At 59.3% G+C, this 19,008-nt stretch overlaps 2 protein-coding genes across 2 annotated transcripts in view; one reads left to right on the forward strand and one right to left on the reverse strand.

Annotated features, from left to right (window-relative positions):
- ADGRA2 (adhesion G protein-coupled receptor A2) overlaps nt 1-13,498 on the forward strand; it is a 37,166-nt gene extending 23,668 nt beyond the window's left edge. The window contains exons 3-19 of the mRNA XM_043893786.1: nt 556-627; nt 893-964; nt 1,113-1,184; nt 1,459-1,622; nt 1,996-2,209; nt 3,029-3,193; nt 3,780-3,978; nt 4,441-4,590; nt 4,716-4,877; nt 5,856-6,080; nt 6,255-6,471; nt 7,048-7,256; nt 8,221-8,348; nt 8,615-8,738; nt 9,185-9,330; nt 10,320-10,409; nt 10,572-13,498. Of these exons, the coding sequence (XP_043749721.1) occupies nt 556-627; nt 893-964; nt 1,113-1,184; nt 1,459-1,622; nt 1,996-2,209; nt 3,029-3,193; nt 3,780-3,978; nt 4,441-4,590; nt 4,716-4,877; nt 5,856-6,080; nt 6,255-6,471; nt 7,048-7,256; nt 8,221-8,348; nt 8,615-8,738; nt 9,185-9,330; nt 10,320-10,409; nt 10,572-11,832 (3,670 nt within the window). The 3' untranslated portion in view covers nt 11,833-13,498. The remainder of the gene's footprint in view (nt 1-555; nt 628-892; nt 965-1,112; nt 1,185-1,458; nt 1,623-1,995; nt 2,210-3,028; nt 3,194-3,779; nt 3,979-4,440; nt 4,591-4,715; nt 4,878-5,855; nt 6,081-6,254; nt 6,472-7,047; nt 7,257-8,220; nt 8,349-8,614; nt 8,739-9,184; nt 9,331-10,319; nt 10,410-10,571) is intronic.
- On the reverse strand, nt 13,223-17,774 carry BRF2 (BRF2 RNA polymerase III transcription initiation factor subunit). Its single transcript, XM_043893787.1, has 4 exons — nt 17,537-17,774; nt 16,791-16,850; nt 15,549-15,870; nt 13,223-14,720 (listed from the first exon to the last, which is right to left on the reverse strand). The coding sequence occupies exons 1-4, from the start codon at nt 17,688-17,690 to the stop codon at nt 13,994-13,996; spliced, it is 1,263 nt and encodes a 420-aa protein (XP_043749722.1). The 5' UTR covers nt 17,691-17,774; the 3' UTR covers nt 13,223-13,993.
- Nucleotides 17,775-19,008: the final 1,234 nt, after the last annotated feature.

Genomic DNA, 19,008 nt, shown 5'->3' on the forward strand with positions numbered 1-19,008 from the left:
ACATCTCCCCGCAGCCAGGCTCGAGGGGACTGCCTTTGTGTGGCAAATCCCCGTGGACGGAGGAGGAGCCTGGCGGGTGACGGTCTGTGGGGTCACAGAGAGTCAGACACGACTCGGGGCCTGAGCACGGCGCCGCAGCCTGCCGAGGACGGTCACGCCCATTTTCAAATACTGCGACAGCAGCTCTGAGAGATGGAGAAACTCGGGGCAGCTCCTGGGAGCTGGGGCCTCCCGACACCAGGGTCGGGGGGTCGGGGTCCTCCCCTCCCATTTCCACCGGGTTCGCCGCCTCGTTCGTCCATCCGTCCGTCTGTCCGAGGCCCTTCTGCACCCTCCCTGCGCCGGTCTGACCAGGGAACCAGGGAGGCCGCGGGCACCCGTCTGATGGGCCGGGTGCTTCATGCGGCCTCCCGTCCGGCACTCAGGAGAGCAGGGATTTAGAGGGAAACAGAGACCCTAGCCCCGACTAGGGCAGGGGCTGCCCGCCCAGGCGGGCCGTGTGCCCCCCACCCCGAGTGGGCGAGGTGTCAGGGCCCCCCCGCTTGTCTCCCGCAGGGACCTGAGAAGCAACGTCATTAGCACGGTGCAGCCCGGCGCCTTCCTGGGTCTGGGGGAGCTGAAACGCTTGTGAGTGGCGTGTCCTGACCAACCCCGCCCCCGCCCCCGTCCCCCGCCAGGCCCCGCATCCCTGGAGGAGGTCCCATGGATCCCAGTCACCCACCGTCCCTCTTCACCACACATACGGGGTGGGGGGGCAGACACTTCACGCCCCAACCCCGTCTCCTTTTTCTCCGCTCCCCACACGAGCCCCAGCCTCACACGTGTGTCCCTCACACGTGGGCCCATGTGCTGCCACGTGGCTGACATGCTGAGGGTCTGCGTGTCTCTCCAGGGACCTCTCCAACAACCGGATCGGCTGTCTCACCTCCGGGACCTTCCAGGGCCTCCCCAGGCTTCTCCGGCTGTGAGTGCGGGGCGGGGAAGGCGGGAGGTGGGGGCCAAGGGAAGGCTCCCCAGACCCTCATGGGCCCTGCATTCTCACGGCTCACCCCCAGCCTCCGCCCCGTCAGCCCAGGGAGAACCTAAGATCCCGTCTCCCTGTTCCCCTGCAGAAACGTATCTGGCAACATCTTTTCCAGTCTGCAGCCTGGGGTCTTTGATGAGCTGCCCGCCCTTAAGGTGGTGTGAGTATCCTCTCCCCAGGCCCCTGCTTCCTTCCTCGGCCGGGAGGGGGACACATAAACGCTGCGACCACGTGGCCAGCTCTCTGAGGAGGCCGGCGGACGATGGGCTGCGCAAAGCCCCTCCGAGTGCGGTGGTGATGGCCGCAGGGCACCGCAGGGCGCACGCACGCGGAGTTTGCCTTCTTCAACCTCAGTCTCTCCCTGGGGCTCCATCCCCACCCCGGGAGCCCCGGGAACCCCTCTGCTCTACCCTGGGTCCCTCCACCCTCTGCAGGGACTTCGGCACCGAGTTCCTGACCTGCGATTGCCGCCTGCGCTGGCTGCTTCCCTGGGCCCGCAACCGCTCCTTGCAGCTGTCGGAGCGCACGCTCTGTGCCTACCCCAGCGCCCTGCACGCCCAGGCCCTGGCCGGCCTCCAGGAGGTCCAGCTGCGCTGCGGTGAGCAGACCCAGGCCCTCAAGGCTCCCTCTTGCAGGGCCCCCACGGACTCAAGGCTCCCGAGGCGGTGGGCTTGGTCTCCAAGGTGTCCTCTCCCTTAGGTCCCACTGGGGACCCGTCCTCCATCCGATTTTCTAAACTTCCTTGGGGAGCGCTGCTTGGTTTATATTTTCGTCTGGTCCCTCCTCTTGGGGTGACAAAGTGTGCTGTGGAAAGAAGCACTTTTACTCTTTCAAAACCCACCTGCTCCTCTCCTCTGCTTTAGTCTCTGGAGACGCTCCAGCCCCCTCCTTCTGAACTAGGGTGGGCTCCAGACAGAGGGGCCTGGTCCCCACCTGACACTCAGTCTCACTCCCGGTGTCCCTGCCCACAGAGGGGGCCCTGGAGCTACACACACACCACCTCATCCCATCCCTCCGCCAAGTGGTCTTCCAGGGCGACCGGCTGCCCTTCCAGTGCTCGGCCAGCTACCTGGGCAACGACACCCGCATCCGCTGGTACCACAACAGGGCCCCTGTGGAGGGCGACGAGCAGGCGGGCGTCCTGCTGGCCGACAGCCTGGTCCACGACTGCACCTTTATCACCAGGTACAGGCCCCGCAGCCCCTTCTCAGCCCAGAGCACGGACGGGGGGAGCCAGAACCCTCACCCACCCACCCCCGACAGGAGCTGGTCTGCTCCTGGGAATATCTCTGGGCGCGTTTATGCAGATCCAGAACTAAGTCAGAAATGGTCTGCGTGAGGGATACACATTGAATTGTTGTTTTAGTCAGTAAGTTGTGTCCGACTCTTCTGCGACCCCATGGACTGTAGCCGCCAGGCTCCTCTGTCCATGGGATTCTCCAGGCAAGAATACTAGAGTGGGTTACCGTTTCCTTCTCCAGGGGATCTTCCCGACCCAGGGGTCAAATCAGAGTCTCCTGCATTGGCAGGTGGATTCTTTACCACTGAGCCACCTGGGAAGCCCTACAGATTGCCTGATAGGAAAAAAACTGATTAAATCTGACATTTCTTCAGTGCCTTTACAATGATACAGAGGGTCTCACCTATATTGTTGGACTTGCTCTCTGCAAACTTTTTGCAAGAGAGGTTTTATTACCTCCATGATGAGGGGGGGCAGACTGAAGCCCAGAAAAACACTATTGTAAGGCCAGCGTTAAAGGAGTATGAGCCTGTACCCTTGGCTCAGAGCCTGGGGGACTTGCTTGGTGGTCCACTGCCGGGGGCCCAGGTTCCATCTCTGGTGGGGAAACTAAGATCTTGCATGACTCAACCGAAAAAGAAAAGAAAGAAAAGAGCCTGAAGCTGGTGCCCTGCCTGCTGCGGCACCCGGGCGCTCGGGGAGGGTGGCGTGGCCGCCAGGAGCGCCTCCAGCCAGCCCTCGCCCGCCTGCCCGCCCGCCCGCAGCGAGCTGACCCTGTCTCACATCGGCGTGTGGGCCTCAGGCGAGTGGGAGTGCTCCGTGTCCACGGCCCAGGGAAACGCCAGCAAGAAGGTGGAGATCGTGGTGCTGGAGACCTCGGCTTCCTACTGCCCCGCTGAGCGCGTCGCCAACAACCGCGGGGACTTCAGGTTCGGGACCACCCCTGGCCGCCCCCATGCCCCCCAGCCTCTGAGAAGCGGCTAAACAGTCTCCCTGCCTGCTCTAAGATGGAGAAAACACTTCCTATTGTCATTCAGCTCCTAGTCCCATTTTGGTGTGTTTACAGAAACCATATATCCTTTTGTATAAAATCACCCTTCAAGATGTGCTGTGCAGAACAGGGGTTTGGGGATTTTTGGGGGGGGGGCAGTTGCTTCCTTACATGCATAGTTGACAAAACTCTCCCATGACAGATGTCACATTTAATATCCCAAGGGCCTCTCCCTTAGTCAGGGCAGGTGTTACTCTCCCATCTTACAGCTGAGAAGACTGAGGCCCAGAAAGCATAAGTGATCTGAACTCAGGACTCCAAGGCCAGCCCCGCAGCAGTGACAAACACAGCTTAAGAACGCAGGGGGAGCTGGGGAAGCCCTTGAAGTCCAGTCCACGTGGCCTCTTCTGGACCCTGCCTCCAGCTCCCAAGGGGCCTGTCCTCACAGTTCTCAGGGCAGGGAAGGGACGGACCCTGGCCCTGAGGAGCCTGGGTCATCGGCAACTCTCCACCTCTGCCCCTAGGTGGCCGCGAACTCTGGCTGGCATCACAGCCTACCAGTCCTGCCTGCAGTACCCCTTCACCTCGGTGCCCCTGAGCGGGGGAGCCCCTGGCACCCGAGCCTCCCGCCGGTGCGACCGAGCTGGCCGCTGGGAGCCGGGGGACTACTCCCACTGTCTGTACACCAACGACATCACCCGGGTGCTCTACACCTTCGTGCTGGTGAGGCTGGGGTGAGGGTGGAGGCCGCGGGGAATGGGAAGGGGAAGGGGCTGGGGGCCCCTGCGTCCTTGGGAGGCACGGTGAGGAGCCACGGGGCCTGCGCTGTGTCTCGTGCTCATCTCCTCTTCCAGGGGATTCAGATTCCCCAGGGCCACACTTGGGACGTGTGGGCCACCCCGAGCATCTTTGTCCCCCAGTACAGCAAGGTCAGCCTTAAGAGGAAAGCGTGAGGTCGTTCCGTTGTCCTTAGGCGGTGGCGCAGCTGGAGGGCGGCCCTGAGTCTGTGCAGACCTCGCTCCTTATATCTGCATCTCCCATTGGGATCAGATTCAGATATGGGCATGACCCTGCTCCCCAGGCCCCATCGCCGAGCATCAGCACGGAGAAGGGGGCTCCTGGGGGGTGTTTTGGGGGAGAAGGAGCCGGAATGGATGGTGCCCTTTCCTCCCCTCTCCAACCCAGATGCCCATCAACGCCTCCAATGCGCTGACCCTGGCCCACCAGCTGCGAGTGTACACGGCTGAGGCCGCCAGCTTCTCTGACATGATGGACGTCGTCTATGTGGCTCAGATGATTCAGAAGTTTCTGGGTTATGTCGACCAGATCAAAGAGGTGAGATTCAGTCAGGCCTCTGGGTGGGTCCCTTGGAAATCACCCGCCCCCCCTTAACTGCTCAAGCCTCTGCGGCCCCAGGTCCCCTCCTGCCCATGTGACTCACGCCTCTCCCGCTCTCCCAGCTGGTGGAGGTGATGGTGGACATGGCCAGCAACCTGATGCTGGTGGACGAGCACCTGCTGTGGCTGGCCCAGCGCGAGGACAAGGCCTGCAGCGGCATCGTGGGCGCCCTGGAGCGCATCGGGGGAGCCGCCCTGAGCCCCCACGCCCAGCACATCTCTGTGGTACCGTGGGCCAGCTGGGAGGCTGCCCCAACCAGGGAGGGACAGGGAGGGGCCTTAGAGGTGACAGGGGTCAGCCCCAGCCCTCATCATCCAGGAGCAACTCCAAGTGTGGGCTGGCCATGTGCCCGATTTATCAAGAACCCGAACGTGACTAGGGTCCCGTCCCGGTCATGTGGCATCAAATTCCAGCTTGTCAGGGGCAGTGCAGAGGACAGGGAGGCCAGTGACACCATAGAAGTTACCCAAGGCTTTGTGTGGGGAGCCGAGCTGAAAGGCTGTGTTGTTGTTTAGTCACTAAGGTGTGTCCGACTCTTTGCAAACGCATGGACTATAGCCCGCCAGGCTCCTCTGTCCATGGGATTCTCCAGGCAAGAATACTGGAGTGGGTTGCGATTTCCTTCTCCAGGGGCTCTTCCCTGTCCAGGGATTGAACCCACCTCTCCTGCATTGGCAGGAGGATTCTTTACCACTGAGCCACCTGGGAAAGCCCTGAGTTGAAGGGCTAGGCAGATGGAAATACACAAGAAGGGGCAGGGAGGAGGAGAAGGACCAGGAGGAAGGTTTGGAAGCAGGCGGCAGTGCTGGGATGGAGTGGGGGCTAATGGAGACTTCTGTTCCCCAAGAAGAGGGGACGTTTCCAGTGAAGTGTGGTGAGCTATTAACAGTCAACAAGGAGACCACAGCATCTCCTCTGGGCACCGGTGGGGGGGGGGGCAGGGATACGAGGAGAGGGCACATGGACCCTGCCCTCTGGCTTAGTTGGGGCAGGAGGACCAGGGTGTGTGGGGAGCTGAGCCGGCTGCAAGGTGGGGGGTGAGTGAGCGGGAGGAAGGGCGGATCAGCACTGGGGGCACTCCACGGCCGACTTGGGGCTCCCTGGCCCTGGGCAATGGGCAAGGGACCGGAGGTTGGTCGGAGCAGGTCTGTGGTCTCGAGCAGGAGCAGGCTGGGAGAAGGTGACGGGGTCCCTGTCCCTAGAACTCGAGGAATGTGGCCTTGGAGGCCTACCTCATCAAGCCACACAGCTACGTGGGCCTGACCTGCACGGCCTTCCAGAGGCGGGAGATGGGTGCACCTGGCACACGGCCCTTGGGCCCCGGCCAGAGCCCATCGCCCGAGCCGGAGCCCCTGGCCGACCAGCAGCTCCGCTTCCGCTGCACCACCGGCAGGCCCAACGTGTCTCTGTCAGCCTTCCACATCAAGGTGGGCGTCAGGGAGGCAGGGTGCTGAGCGGGCGGGTGGGCAGGGGGGAGGCGAGGTGCCTAGGGGGGCGGGGGGTACAGGCGGGGAGGCGGGGGGCCACATGGAGGAGTCCTGGGGGCCAGCAGAGTCCCGGGGACCCTGGGCGTCTCTGAGGAACTCCCGTGTCCCCCCCAGAACAGCGTGGCCCTGGCCTCCATCCAGCTGCCGCCCAGCCTGTTCTCGTCGCCCCCGGCGGCCCTGGCACCCCCGGGGCCCCCAGACTGCACCCTGCAGCTGCTCGTCTTCCGCAACGGCCGCCTCTTCCGCACTCTGGGCAACACCTCCCGCCCCGGAGCTGCGGGGCCTGGCAGGAGGCGCGGCGTGGCCACCCCTGTCATCTTTGCAGGGACCAGTAAGGGCCCGGGATCCCGCCCTCTGTCCTGCCCTGCCCCGTCCTGCCCTTGCCTGCACTCCTGATCCCCGCTGGAGGCAGGGGACGGTGGCCCCCACACCAAGGACGATGCTGGACGGGGGCGTCCCGTGAAGGAAGAGATGGGAGGAGAAAAGGCTCCGGGGACCCGGGGTTTCACATCCCAGACTCGTCACATTTCCGAAGGGCTCGAAGCACAGACCCTCCACCTGCGTGGGCCTCTCTCTCCTCCCCGTCATCACCCAGTGCCAGCTCCCCCCACGGGGTGCCTGCCCCCCCATATCCTCCCTTCACTCTCACTGCCCACCTTCGTGTCCCCAACCCCCGAGTCCTCCCTTCCTGGCCACGTGGCCACGACCCCTTGGCACTAAGCTGGGCTACCAGCTCACTGTGCCTTTACTTTGATTCATCCTTCCATCTCCCCAGTTAGGCTGAGGCTCTGGGGTGCGGTGGGGGGGCGGGCCTGCACGTGGCATCTAACTCTATCCCCCAGCACTCCCCCAAGCCCCCGCACACCTGCCCAGGCCTGAGTGGACCCCTCTCCCCTTCCCACCCTAGGTGGCTGCGGCGTGGGGAACCTGACCGAGCCAGTGGCCGTCTCGCTGCGGCACTGGGCTGAGGGGGCCGAGCCCGTGGCGGCCTGGTGGAGCCAGGAGGGGCCGGGGGGGCCCGGGGGCTGGCGCTCCGAGGGCTGCCAGCTGCGCTCCAGCCAGCCCAACGTCAGCTCCCTGCACTGCCAGCACCTGGGCAACGTGGCCGTGCTCATGGTGAGCCGAGCGGGCACCCGGGGTCGGGGGCGGGGGGCACTCTGACCGCCTGGGGCCACAGGGAAATACGGAAAGAACGGGGGCCTGATGGGGCCTCACGATGGGGAGTCCCTCTGGTCTGCCCCACATCTCTCCATCTTTCAGGAGACAGGGAGGTCCTCAGGCCCTCTTATCAGGAAAGGGAACATGTTAGTCGCTAACTTGTGTCTGATTCTTTGCAACCCAATGGGCTATAGCCTGTCAGGCTCCCCTATCCATGGGGATCCTCCAGGCAAGAATACTGGAGTGGGTCATCATTCCCTTCTCCAGGGGATCTTCCAGACCCAGGGATCAAACCAGGGTCTCCTGCATTGCGGGTGGATTCTTTACCATCTGAGCCACCAGGGAAGCCCCAGACCCTTTTGGGGAAAAAAAAAAAGGGAAAAAAAGCCCCACGGCCTTTTGGGAAAAACAGATAGACAGGGAGGTCCTCTATTCCCATGTCGAGAGAGATGGCTCGGGGACCACCAGGCCGGGTCTCCACATCCTTCACTCTGACACCCGGGTTGTTAAAGTGAAAAATGAACCTGGGAATGTCTGCCCTCTGTCACCCTCCGCGCCCAGCCCTGTCCAGCCCCCCACCTCCTGCACACTTCATAGCCCACATTCCCAGATCCTGAGCAGGTATGCAGCTGTACCATAGAGAGTACCTTCTTCCTCTTTCCTCATCGCTGATTTTCAGGCTGGGAACCTGCCAAGTTCTCAGAAAGGCAGATCAGGAATGCCACCTAGACCAACTTTCTAAGAGTAGATCCCCGCTGGTGGTGCTTACGTCTTTGCTACCCGGATAGCAAAGGGCCAAAGTTGGCGCCGAAGGCTGACTGCGCTTGGGAGGGGAGAACCGGCGGGGGGGACTGGCCCAGACCCCACGGGGGCCTCTCGGCCCCTGGCTTCCTGTTCCTCACTCCCTGTCTTGTCTCTCCAGGAGCTGAGCGCCTTCCCCAGGGAGGCGGGGGGCTCCGGGGCAGGGCTGCACCCCGTCGTGTACCCCTGCACGGCCCTGCTGCTGCTCTGCCTCTTCTCCACCATCATCACTTACATCCTCAACCACAGGTGAGCTCCTGCAGGAGACGGTTTGCGGGGAAGGCCGAGGGGGTCGCTCAGCCCCGGCAAGTGTCCCTTCCCCAGGCTCCTGCCCAGCATTTCCTGCTAGCGTTCTGAGGTTGGAAAACACGTCTGGGGCTTAAGGTGTCTGTCCCATTTCACGCACGCACACCAATGTCTGCCTTCTTCTCTTCGACTCTCTCAGTGGTCTTGAGAGCCCACGGGCCCAACCTTGGGTTGCACGGTCCACTAACTAGACACCGTTTCTGCGGCAGCTCCATCCACGTGTCCCGGAAGGGCTGGCACATGCTGCTGAACCTGTGCTTCCACATGGCCATGACCTCCGCCGTGTTTGCGGGAGGCATCACACTCACCAACTACCAGATGGTCTGCCAGGCGGTAAGCAGGGGGAAGGGCTGGGGTCTCCAGGATGGGTGCCAGCAGCCTGGGCACAGAGGAGGGAGGCATACAGACCGGAAGTAGGGGTGGGTCATGGGCTCCAGCTCCACGGTTCTGGGCCCAGCCTTTCGGGGGTTGGTGTGGGCATGAGAGTAGGGGGTGGTGAGAAGCAGAGAAACTAGGAGCTGGGGTGAAGTGGAGGGTGGGGGGCCTGCGATGGAAGAGCAGTCGGGGACGAGGCTGGCAGCAACGACAGGGTCATGGAGCCACCCCAGCGCGTGGAGCAGAGCCCTGGGCTGGAAGTAGAGAGGGTAACAGCAGGGACGCAACCCTGGGGACGGTCTGGGTGGAGCTGGGGGCCGGGCAGGTGGGAGGCGGGGGAGAACACTGGGGGCTGAGGCTTCGGGGTGGCCGGCCCCCCCAGCCCTCAGCCCTTGACCCCGCAGGTGGGCATCACCCTGCACTACTCTTCATTGTCCACACTCCTCTGGATGGGCGTGAAGGCCCGCGTCCTCCACAAGGAGCTCACCTGGAGGGCGCCCCCCCCACCAGAAGGGGACGCTGCCCCGCCTGCCCCCAGACCCATGCTGCGGTAGGCGCTTCCATCTGTCAGCTTTGCGGTGGGGAAGGGCTCCGGGGGTGGGGGAAAGACATCAAAGGCAGTTCTCCCAGGGTGGATGCAGGGTGGGTCCAAGGTCCTGGGAGGTCACACTCCCAAGACACAAGAGGAGGTGGGGGGCTTCCCTGGCGGTCCAGTGGTTAGGACGCAGTGCTTTCACTACCATGGCGTGGGGAAGGGCTCCGGGGGTGGGGGAAAGACATCAAAGGCAGTTCTCCCAGGGTGGATGCAGGGTGGGTCCAAGGTCCTGGGAGGTCACACTCCCAAGACACAAGAGGAGGTGGGGGGCTTCCCTGGCGGTCCAGTGGTTAGGACGCAGTGCTTTCACTACCATGGCGTGGGGAAGGGCTCCGGGGGTGGGGGAAAGACATCAAAGGCAGTTCTCCCAGGGTGGATGCAGGGTGGGTCCAAGGTCCTGGGAGGTCACACTCCCAAGACACAAGAGGAGGTGGGGGGCTTCCCTGGCGGTCCAGTGGTTAGGACGCAGTGCTTTCACTACCATGGCCTGAGTCCAGTTGTTGGTCAGGGAACTAAGATCCTGTGGCTCTGTGGCCATTAAAAAAAAAAAAGGCAGGAGGGGCAAGGCCTTAGGTGGCACCCAAGTGTGCCCAGTGCTATGGAGGGGTGCCGCCTCAGGGTTTTCAGGCTTGCCACGGCCAGGCAGTAAGCGGCTTCGCGGGGCACTGGGCAGGAATCCTGGGAACCGGAGCGGCACTGAGTTCCATGCTGTTTAGGGGGACAGAAAGCAACTCTGGCCACTGTCCCTTGGAACAGTCTTGGCCAAATCCCCTAGGGACCTAGACCTGCCCTAGAGGGGCCTTGCATCCCTGGGAAAAAAAAAAAAAAACTCGCACACGATTTCCGGGGAAGGGGGATGGGGCGGAAACCCCTCGGTGAGGGTTCCGAGCACCAGGTCCCCTCCTTGTTCCCCATCTCTCTGACCCCCAAACCCCTCTCTCCAGGTTCTATCTGATCGCGGGAGGGATCCCGCTCATCATCTGTGGCATCACAGCCGCTGTCAACATCCACAACTACCGAGACCACGGCCCCTAGTGAGCGCCTTGCCCCCGCCCAGATCCCCCTGCCTGGCGCGGGGCACCGCCCACCCGCCCGGCCAGTCACCCAGCCCCAGCCCCTGCATGTGGCCCCAGCCGCCTCCCCACCCACCCGGCCTCGGGGCCCACCTCATACACGCCGCCCGTGTCTCCCCGCAGCTGCTGGCTGGTGTGGCGCCCGAGCCTAGGCGCCTTCTACATCCCGGTGGCTTTGATTCTGCTCATCACCTGGATCTATTTCCTGTGCGCAGGGCTGCGCTTACGGGGTCCCCTGGCACAGGGCCCGAAGGCGGGCACCGGCCGGGTCTCCCTGGAGCCGGGGGAGGAGCTGAGGGGTTCTACCAGGCTCAGGAGCAGCGGCCCCCTCCTGAGTGACTCGGGTTCCCTCCTGGCGGCTGGAAGCACAGGGGTGGTGACTCCCGGGCCCCCGGAGGACGGCGACGGCCTCTATTCTCCGGGGGTCCAGCTGGGGGCGCTGGTGACCACGCATTTCCTCTACCTGGCGACGTGGGCCTGCGGGGCGCTAACGGTGTCGCAGCGCTGGCTGCCCCGAGTGGTGTGCAGCTGTCTGTACGGGGTGGCGGCCTCCGCCCTGGGTCTCTTCGTCTTCACCCACCACTGTGCCAGGCGCAGGGACGTCAGGGCCTCCTGGCGCGCCTGCCGGCCCTCGGCCTCGGCCCCCCGCGCCTCCCCCCGGGCTGCGCCTACCGGCCCCGAAGACGGGTCCCCGGTGTTCGGAGAGGGACCCCCGTCTCTCAAGTCGTCCCCGAGCGGCAGCAGCGGCCACGCGCCGCCCCCGGGGCCCTGCAAGCTCACCAACCTGCAGCTGGCGCAGAGCCAGGCGTGCGAGGCGGGGGCGGCGGCCCGCGGGGAGGGGGAGCCCGAGCCCCCGGGCCCCCGGGCCGGCCTCGGCCCGCGCCACCCTAACAACCTGCACCACGGCCGCCGGGGCCACAAGAGCCGCGCCAAGGGGCACCGTGCGGGGGAGGCCGGCGGCAAGAACCGGCTCCGGGCGCTGCGCGGGGGCGCGGCCGGGACGGCCGAGCTGCAGTCAAGCGAGAGCGGCAGCCCGCACCACAGCCCGTCCGAGAGCTACCTGGGCAGCAGCCGCCACAGCCCGGGCGCCGGGCCCCGGCTCGAGGGCGAGGCCGCGCTCACGCCGTCTGAGGGCAGCGACACGAGCGCCGCGCCGCCCCCCGAGGCCGGCCGGCCGGGCCAGCGCCGCAGCGCCAGCCGCGACAACCTCAGGGGCGGCGCGCTGGAGAAGGAGAGCAAGCGCCGCTCGTACCCGCTCAACTCGGCCAGCCTCAACGGCGCCCCCAAGGGCGGCAAGTATGAGGACGTCCCCTCGAGCGGCGCCGAAGCGGCCGGCGGCGGCTGCATGAAGACCGGCCTCTGGAAGAGCGAGACCACCGTCTAGGGTGGGCGCGCGCGCCGCTTCGGCAAGAGCTGGCCGTGCGGGCTCGTGGCCCCGCTTCTCGGGGCGGGGCGGGGGGCGCCTCAGAGACGTCGATCGGTACGCCCCCAGGTTGGAGCGGAGGTGCCTCGCTGTAGCTGGGCTCTCCAGCTGTAGTCCTGGAGACCGGGGGCGGGGAAGGCGCAGGCCCGCCACTGCGGAGAGGGCCGTCTCCCGGGGTAGCGACAGACAATCCCTGGACCGCGGGCGGGGTAGGGTTCCCTCCCGGCCCAGGCCGGTTTTCGGCGGCACCTGCCGTCCAGGCTTGCGGGCTAAGGTCCTGCCGGTCTGCGGCGCGACCGAGAGTGGCGGGGACAGCACAGCTCGGGCGGGCCCCTTCTAAGGTACACCCGCCTCACTGGCGGCGGCCGCCTTACTGGGAACACTGGTGATGGAGCCTGAGAGGCGTTCTCGCCTAACCGCCCTCCTCTGAAGTCTCCTCTCTGTGCCCATACCCCAGAGCCTCTCTCACCCCGACTCTGGCTAACTAGGGAGCCTAGCGGATGAGCCAGGTGACCAGGACAAGCCGGAGGGAACAGGTGCTGCTTTTTGGAATTAACTATGCAAGAGGAGGGGTGGCGTGTGAAAGGCAGCTGCCGGGATCAACCAGCTCTCTGGGAGGGAGGGAGGGAGAGGGGCAGGTGGAAGGGTGCAGCATTAGGGCTGGAGGCCATCCCCACGGAACTGGGACCACATGGCAGGATTCAGAGGGGGCACTTCAGGACAAAGCTAAGGCCCCACACCTAAGACGCTGACTGCCAGGCACCTGGGGAGGATGGGAGGATAGCAGAGCTAGTACTTCGATTTGGGGCTGAAGGTAGTCCTGCCTCAAACCTAGTCCTACTGAAAAAAACGCTCTGAAGAGGGGCGCCACTGCCAAGCTGCAGGCGGTGCTGGAAAAGCACTTAACTGTTAATCGCAGAGCCCATATCCCCAGTCTCAGCCTTCCACCTCCCAGGGACTAAGAGCCCTCCCCACCCCCATGAGGTCAGACAGGAGAACCTTATCGATGATCTGATGTCTAGGTCCATATTAGAAACCTCCAAAAAGTCAAACCAGCTTCCTGCCCCACTGAAGCCCAAACCAAATCCCCAAGGCAAAGGGTAGGGCCCCTGCGAATCACCTGGGACCTGTGCCTTCACTACTTTTAAACACCAGCACTCATATTTTCCCCAATCTAAAGAGCAAACCACCAGCCTTTGATTACAGCACACAATGAAAGTGGAGGGAACCTTGGGCCTCATGCAAAGCAACAGGGAAACTCAGCCCAGTGTCCATGTCACTCCAGCCTGTTCGCCAAGGCAAGAGTAGACAGACAGGGGAAAGGGAGAAAACCCACACGCCCTGAGATGGATCCTGTTATTTATGCTTGCTGCACAGACAATATTAGACAGAAAAAAAAAAGGCAAAAAAAAAAAGCTTCATATTATTCTTCCACGTATGCTGGCTGCTGTTTACATACCCCGCCAATGCCTTAGCACTGGAGAGCTTTTTGCAATACGCTGGGGAAAGGGGAGGGAGGGGATGAAAAGTGCCAAAGAAAACATGTTTTTAAAAGCTCGGGTTTTATACAATAGAATGTTTTCTAGCAGATGCCTCTTGTTTTAATATATTAAAATTTTGCAAAGCCCTTTGAGCTATGACCTTACTCCTCCACCCACGGTCCTTTAGTGATGAGGACCTCTTAACACTGTACATATGAGCCCACAGGGTCTGTAAACAAACACAGGGCCGAGGGTTGCTGTTTCCATCCTCTGAAGGCTGGTAATGCTGGGAATACCCATGATCCACACCAGGAGAGGCCCGCCAGTCCCGCAGCAGCCGTGTATCCAATCCAATCAGGGAGCAGGAGAGCCCGTCGCTGCTCCAGCAGCCCGAGAGAAAGCCAGCCCACAGAACCGGGAGGGAGGCAAGCTGCTCTCTGGGACCAAGGGATGGGACTCTCTCCAACCCGGGCATCCCCACGCTCCTTCTGACTTCACCTCTGGGACCGCACAACCCCTCTTGGGTCTCTTAAACGAGAATGGAAACACCTGAGGGCTTGTGGACAGTGATTCCTCTGGCTGTGTCTGGCCTGTTAGCAAGTCATCAGATGAAGGGAAGCACCCTCAAAGCCCAATGTGCCTCAGGGGGGGTTCGGAACACTCTGGGTGGCTTGTCTAGCTGCCTGGGCCTTCTGGAAGTCCCTAACTTCCTGAGGGGTACGCAAATACTGCTCGATTTCACTATCAGAAATGTCTTCATCTCCAGTGACCGTGGAGACAGGAGGGGTGGGACAGACTCGCTTTGGGGGCTTCAACATGCAGGGTGGGAGGAGGAGGGCAGGGCTGGCAGGCCGCTTGACCACAGGCAGCTCTAAAGAGCTACTCCCCACATCCTCCTCCTCCGGTCCTTGCCCCTGCCCCTGGCCCTGCAGCTCCTCCCCAGGGTCCATCTCGGCTGTTCCGTCCCGAAAGGCCTTGCGGACCAGCATGTGGCGGTGCTGGAGGAGGTCGCCGATGTGCTTGACCACAGACCGTTTGTCAAGCTTCAGAACCTGCAACCAGGCCAGCTGCTCAGCCATCCGCAGCAGCACAGTCAGCAGCTCCTGCAGGCGGGAGGAAGCAGGGTAGGGCAGGTCCACATTCGCCAATTTACAAAATCGGGCAAGGGAACAGGTCAGCCGATCTGAAGGCCGCAGGGACTGCCACGCCAGGAAAGTGGCGGCGGTGATGACGGGCAAGGGGTGCCGCCCGGTCACCAGCCACGTCTCATCGGCCAGCTCCACCAACTGCAGTGTTCGCGACAGCATCTTCTCCTTGTCTTCCACGTACTTGGCTGGCACAGACGGGGAGGCTTCAAACAGCTTGAAGCTGAAATAACCAAAATGAGGGTCTGGTCTCGGTACCTCCAGGAGACAGCTCTTCCAAAGCGCAGAAGATAGGCAAGCTATGCTATCCTTCCGGGAACACACAGCCTGCTGGGTAGCAACTTTATTCAGGTACCAAGAGAAATCAGGGTGAGTCTCCTGCAGGAGAGGTGAAGGGCAACAGAGTGCAGAAGGGCGCTAATGTCTCATGACAATCCCACCCGCCCCCACCATCAGCCATCATTCTGAGTAAGTGCTTTACAAAATGTTCTCCTTTACTCTACTCAACACCCTGTAATGTGCATTTAAGAGTCGAAAAACTTGCCCACAGTCATCCAGCTTGGAAGTGACCAAGCTTCAAACCCAAGGGCATTCAACACCGACAGCTTTTGCTTTCTACCGTATTTGTCAGATATAAAGAAAAGAATACAGCTACTTATTAAAGAAAAAAATTAGCTTCTAAGTCCAGCTCTGTCAGCTTGCTCATACTCTCTCAGCTCTAATCACAAACAACGTGATCCCGCTGAGGCAGGGCTGTGGCATTTAGTCAAGCAGGCCTGAGTGGTAGAACCCAGAAGCCCCGTGCCAAAGCTGATACTTAACCTTCCTACAGCATCAGGCTGCTGTGACAGCAAAGGGGTCTGAAAATGATACAACATTCTAGAAACGTAAAACGGGATTCACCCGACTAGTGCCAGGCACAGGAGAAGAAGAAAAGATTTTTTTTCTCCACATCCTCGTAAAATGGACTTTGGTCAAAAAGAGACAACCCGAGTTAAAAGGATTCGGGTCTACACCCATCCCACCCCCATGTCTCCCACCAGGCATGTACCTGCTACAGTAGGTCTTCACCAGGTCCAGCAAACACAGAGATGGCACGTCCAGCCCCAGGAGCTTCACTATCTGCATGTAGGTTCCAGAAAACACATCCAAATCTGCATACAGCAGGGTGCAGATGGTCCCCATGGTCAGGGGCCAGTTTCGCTGCCGGCAGGTGATTAAGACACAGCAACCAACCAGCACCTCCTTCTTCTGCAGCCTGGCCGTGCGGATGCCAGCGTGCTGGTATGCCTGCTGGTAGTAGGCAATTGCCGTGTCCTCAAATGTTGGTGGCAGCTGCAGCACTCGACAGAGGTCTCTCACTCGGCGAAGACCTAGGAAAACCCGCGGCAGGAGTTAGAGGGGTTCCCAACAATACGTTAACAGTACCAGACAATTTGATCAAGTGGGATTTTTCCCAGGGATGCAAAGGTTTTTCAATATCCCTAACTCAATCAGTGTGATATACCACATGAACAAACTGAAGAATAAAAACCATATGATCATTTCAATAGATGCAGAAAAAGCTTTTGATAAAATGCAACATCCATTTACGATTTAAAAAAAAAATCTCTCCAGAATGTGGGTCTAGAGGAGACAACACATAATAAAGGTCATATATGACAAACTAATGCTAGCATCATCCTCAATGGTGAAAAGCTGAAAGCATTTCCTATAAGATTAAGAATAAGACAAGGATGCCCGCGCTCGTCAATTTTATTCAACATAGCTTTGGAAGGTCTAGTCATAGCAAACAGAGAGGAAAAATTTAAAAAATCTAAATTAGAAAGGAAGTAAAACCATCACTGTTTGCAGATGACATGATACTATACGTGAAGGAGTCAAAAGAGCTCCCAGCAAGTTCTGTTAAACTCACCTTGAATACCACATGCACAAATAATGGATCTTTCTACAATGATAAGAGTGACACTTGGTAAAGCCATTTGAAAAGCACAAAGACATTTGTGGGAAGCAGTCAATACTTCAGTGCCTCATCTTTTGCAGCTTGGTTTGATTTGTGACCAAGCTTTGACCTGGGTTCCTCAAATCTACCTCAAATATACCCAAGCAGACTTAAACCTTCCACCTAATTGCTACCTCTCTTAGAACCACGTCCATCCTTTATTTCTAATTATCATTCTCTTCTTCTCTACCTTTACACAGTAATGCTGGAAACAGAAAAGACAAGCAGACGAGCTGGACCATAAGGAGAATTTTCTTTAAAGCCACTGTGACATAAAACGTTGATTCTCACCTCGTTGCTGGCTTCGACTAACTTGTTCATTCTCCCCAGTGCTTCGAGAATATGTTACTTCTGTAAGATAATGGACAACAAACAGCTTGTTTAGTCTCTATTCACGGACCCCTGCCCTCTCACCACACAAAACCAGGGAGCAGAATCCAAATCATCAGGTACCCATTCCCTGTCTCACAGAAGGTGCTCATCTTTGCAGGTAAAAGGTCCATCTGGTTTTCTATGACCACAAGCAATTCCAAATACACAGAAGGCTGAAGATTAGGACTAGCACTAAAACAGTTCTAAATTTCCAGCCACCCCTCCTGTACATTCAATTCAGGCAATTTTCCTGCCTGTAGATTGTGAGGGCTGCACTGGTCAGGGACTTGGAACACAAATGAAAAAAAGAAAAAAGTTTTTGCCGATTAGTTTTCCAAACTGCTTCAGGGTAGTAGTATCTCCCGCATTCGCACAGCATTGACCTATTGATACAATGCTTCCAAATAGGCAGACTAGGTAAATTGAATGGAACTTTGTTTTTCTGTTTCATTTATTCAACGTTAACATCTACATGTAACAGATAAGCTGCTAAGAAAACATAACGGCAGCCCCTGACCTGCAGTTCACTCGTTCACTTTCCCTGTTTTCTCCCATATCTAAGTGTGCTCATGACTGGGAGAGGGCAAAAGATAAGCAGCATCTGACGTCAATCCCTCCATCGCCCCAGGCTGTATCCACGGCCCTGGAAAAGCCCTCACAGGTACCTCGGAGGTTGCCCTCGTCACTGAAGGTGGTCGTAAGAACGCCCTCGGTGACCACGCAGCCGCAGTCGGAGCATACGAGCTGGTTCTGGGAATAGTGCGAGTCTTCCACGAGCTCAGCGGAGCCGCAATCGGGACAGTTGCCTCTACCCGGCATCGCACCAGCGGTCCAGAGCCTAGGCTGCTAACCGCCCCTACCGCCCACAACAGCAACTGTGCCGAAACAGGAAGTAGGAGCGGAGTCTTGTAGGGTTGCACCTTCCTCTTCCGGCTAGCGTAGCAGCCGTACTGTAGGTACCTCCTCGGCGGCTTCCGGTCCATCCTCTGCGGACTCGGGTAGAAACGTGATCGAGGAAAGGAGGTTCCTGACGGGACTGTATCTTCGGATTCCCCGCGATCTGTACTTAGTTTGAGGTTGGCTGTCTAGGCTCGGGGTTACTCTTGAGTGAGCTTTCTACCGCCGTGGACGCGCGTAACAAACAAAAAATTGTTGCCAGCCACAAACAACTCTTCCTTCTAAAGCGCCAAGGGTATCGCAGATTCTCCTTTTCTCTTTGGTAACAAATGTTGATTCTGGCCATAGTACAAAATTTGTGGCCTAAAAGGGAGAGTAGTGTATTGAGAGAGCAGGAAATTGTGTTCTTCCCAGAGCAGCTTCCCTTCAGTCACGTTGTTTCCTCTCTTTGCAGTTTGTTTTTCTCCCCTGTAGGATGAGGGAGTTGGATTAAAATCCAGAGTGACAACCTGGGATGCTTCCAGAGAGTAGGCAAAGAATGTCTAAGGGAGTTGGAGAGAAAGAATATGAGGGTTGGTGAGGCCCTTGGCAGTCTGAAGAGTTTAAGCAGATTGAGATGTTTTTAAAACCTTAAGCTTTAGGATGCTCCAAGATTCTAGCTCCGAAGTTCCTGGCGTGGTATAGTATAGATCAAAGAATTGAGCAAAAGTGCGCCTCTAGTAATGTTCCAGAAACCAAGCTCACAAGTGAGAGATTTTGTATGTCGTATTTGAATATAACTTAAATGTCAGCAAAGAGTGTGTGTTTTCTCATAAGTAAATCCCGACTGCACTCATCAAGAATAAAGGTTTTCAGGAATTCCCTGGTAGCCCAGTAGTTAGGACCCTATGCCTTCACTGCTGAGGGCCCAGGTTCAGTCCCTGGCCAGGGTGTTGTAGCCACGCATTCTGGAAAACAAACTCACTCAGGAGAACGATGCAGATAGTGGAGTGCAGTTTATTACACTGATGGGCCCAAGGCCGAGTCTCCTCTTAGCCAAGGACCCTGACCAGTTTTTCTGAAAACCTTATGTACCCTAAGTGTACATGCCCAAACCCACCTCCCCAAATTCCCTGAAACTAGACTGAACAAAGGAAAAGAAAGGTACAATCAAAGTTAACCCGTGATTCATATGCCTTAAGCCTAGGTAGTTAACAGTGGACAATTATCAATAGGCCTGTGGTCATACCCCAATAAACAT

This window comes from Cervus elaphus, chromosome 32, assembly GCF_910594005.1.
Source record: "Cervus elaphus chromosome 32, mCerEla1.1, whole genome shotgun sequence".
Classification (NCBI taxonomy): Eukaryota; Metazoa; Chordata; class Mammalia; order Artiodactyla; family Cervidae; genus Cervus; species Cervus elaphus.

Bases quoted from the DNA above. Each gene is read 5' to 3' on its own strand.
- BRF2 (XM_043893787.1), bottom strand. From the start codon at position 17,690: ATGCCGGGTAGAGGCAACTGTCCCGATTGCGGCTCCGCTGAGCTCGTG. The intron at 16,851-17,536 runs GTACCTGTGAGG...ATTATCTTACAG, and splicing joins TGACGAGGGCAACCTCCGAG to AAGTAACATATTCTCGAAGC. The intron at 14,721-15,548 runs GTACATGCCTGG...TGGTTATTTCAG, and splicing joins GTGAAGACCTACTGTAGCAG to CTTCAAGCTGTTTGAAGCCT.